We start from the raw sequence: 1,427 nt of genomic DNA on the forward strand, positions 1-1,427 counted from the left end.
AGCTGATAGAATATTCGATGACTACATACACACATGCTTCGTTTAACATAGGATCGTCCTGACAAACTCAAGTTTGTACGAATTAAGCTGTATGATCAGTGGCTAGCAGGATGTACTATAATTTATGCATGCTTGTCTTATCAAATCAATAGGGCGAGACGGTAGTGTTACGAAACACACAACGAACGTAACTGACCTTGTGGAAACTCATCAAGTCGATTAGCTCATATTGTCTTAACGTAACAAATTCGATAAAGAGTTACCATATTGGATTTCCATACAGGTTTCACAGTCCAACGAAAAGACAAGTTCTTCATCGCTCAAAACGATAACAATAATTCCCATAGGATTGGACCATTGCAAGTTGGCGAACGTCTTTCTAGATTTCTCGTGTCACCACACGCCGATGACTATAATGCAACAGTTGCTAACAAGTCATCACTAATTAATATCAGAGATATTAATATCGAGATATTCACCCAATCTTGATCTAGCATATATATCATCTAGGTCTATGAGTACTCGAACTCAAACACTTGCAATTGACATAACTAAGGGAACGCAAAGCGACTTTGTTTTTCTAAGAAGCCGCGCCTTTAAATTTCCGAGTAATTATCGTGGTACTTATCAACAACCGCTATTATTTATCGTGTAAATGGACAACACAGTAAACGTCGTGAAACTGCTAGTACAACCAACAACGTCGCAAGAAAACTCGAGGAGGGCCGAGCATTTCAACAAATGATGAATAAATGCTATTTCAATCATCATTAGTAAAAACACCAAGGCTTAGTTAGGGCAGTCTCTGGCGAAGTGACCAGGCTGACCACACTTGAAACAGTTCCTGCCCTCAGCACCTGACAAGAACAATACTCAACAACTAAGAACTATAGGCAAACTGCTTACCACGTCCACGAGGAGCGCGATCGCTCTCGGGCCTGGTGTCCTCATTAGGGCAGTCACGAGCAAGATGACCGGTCTCGCCACAACGGAAACATGCCCGGGTATCGGGAGCAGTGCAATCCCTGAGAAAATGAGGATAATTCATAACTGAATACTGGACTGTGGTCTCACCTGGCGAAGTGACCGACTTGACCGCATTTGAAGCAAGGCCTTTGGTTGGTCTGCTCATTAGGGCAATCACGAGCGAGATGGTCGGGCTTGCCACAGTTGTAGCAGTTCATAGGGCGACGACCAGTAGGCTAATAGAAGATATATTCATACCACACCAATCGTAATTCTTACACGACTGCTGCTAGTAGCCTGAGGGCAATCTCTGGCGAAGTGACCAGGCTCGTTGCAGATGAAGCAAGTTGAGGAGGAAACGCGCTCAGTAGTGGTGGTAGTTTCAGCAGTATCAGTCATTATTAGTAAACGTACGATAACTAGACCCTAACATAGATGGAATCCTTGAGGACACAAATCCC

General features: G+C 43.4%; 1 protein-coding gene across 1 annotated transcript; it reads right to left on the reverse strand.

Moving 5' to 3' along the window:
* Positions 1 to 579: 579 nt before the first annotated feature.
* Positions 580 to 1,394, reverse strand: Pmar_PMAR014456 (cellular nucleic acid binding protein, putative). Its single transcript, XM_002769606.1, has 4 exons — positions 1,246 to 1,394; positions 1,075 to 1,202; positions 907 to 1,025; positions 580 to 857 (listed from the first exon to the last, which is right to left on the reverse strand). Exons 1-4 carry the CDS (start codon positions 1,363 to 1,365, stop codon positions 790 to 792), a joined length of 435 nt encoding a protein of 144 aa, XP_002769652.1. The 5' UTR covers positions 1,366 to 1,394; the 3' UTR covers positions 580 to 789.
* Positions 1,395 to 1,427: the final 33 nt, after the last annotated feature.

This window comes from Perkinsus marinus (genome assembly GCF_000006405.1).
Source record: "Perkinsus marinus ATCC 50983 genomic scaffold scf_1104296965518, whole genome shotgun sequence".
NCBI lineage: Eukaryota > Perkinsozoa > Perkinsida > Perkinsidae > Perkinsus > Perkinsus marinus.

Excerpts from the sequence above, each read along its gene's own strand:
- Pmar_PMAR014456 (XM_002769606.1), bottom strand. The coding sequence starts at position 1,365 with ATGACTGATACTGCTGAAACTACCACCACTACTGAGCGCGTTTCCTCC. Across the intron at positions 1,203-1,245 it reads AGGCTACTAGCAGCAGTCGT|CCTACTGGTCGTCGCCCTAT; the intron begins GTAAGAATTACG and ends ATCTTCTATTAG. Across the intron at positions 1,026-1,074 it reads CAAGTCGGTCACTTCGCCAG|GGATTGCACTGCTCCCGATA; the intron begins GTGAGACCACAG and ends TCATTTTCTCAG.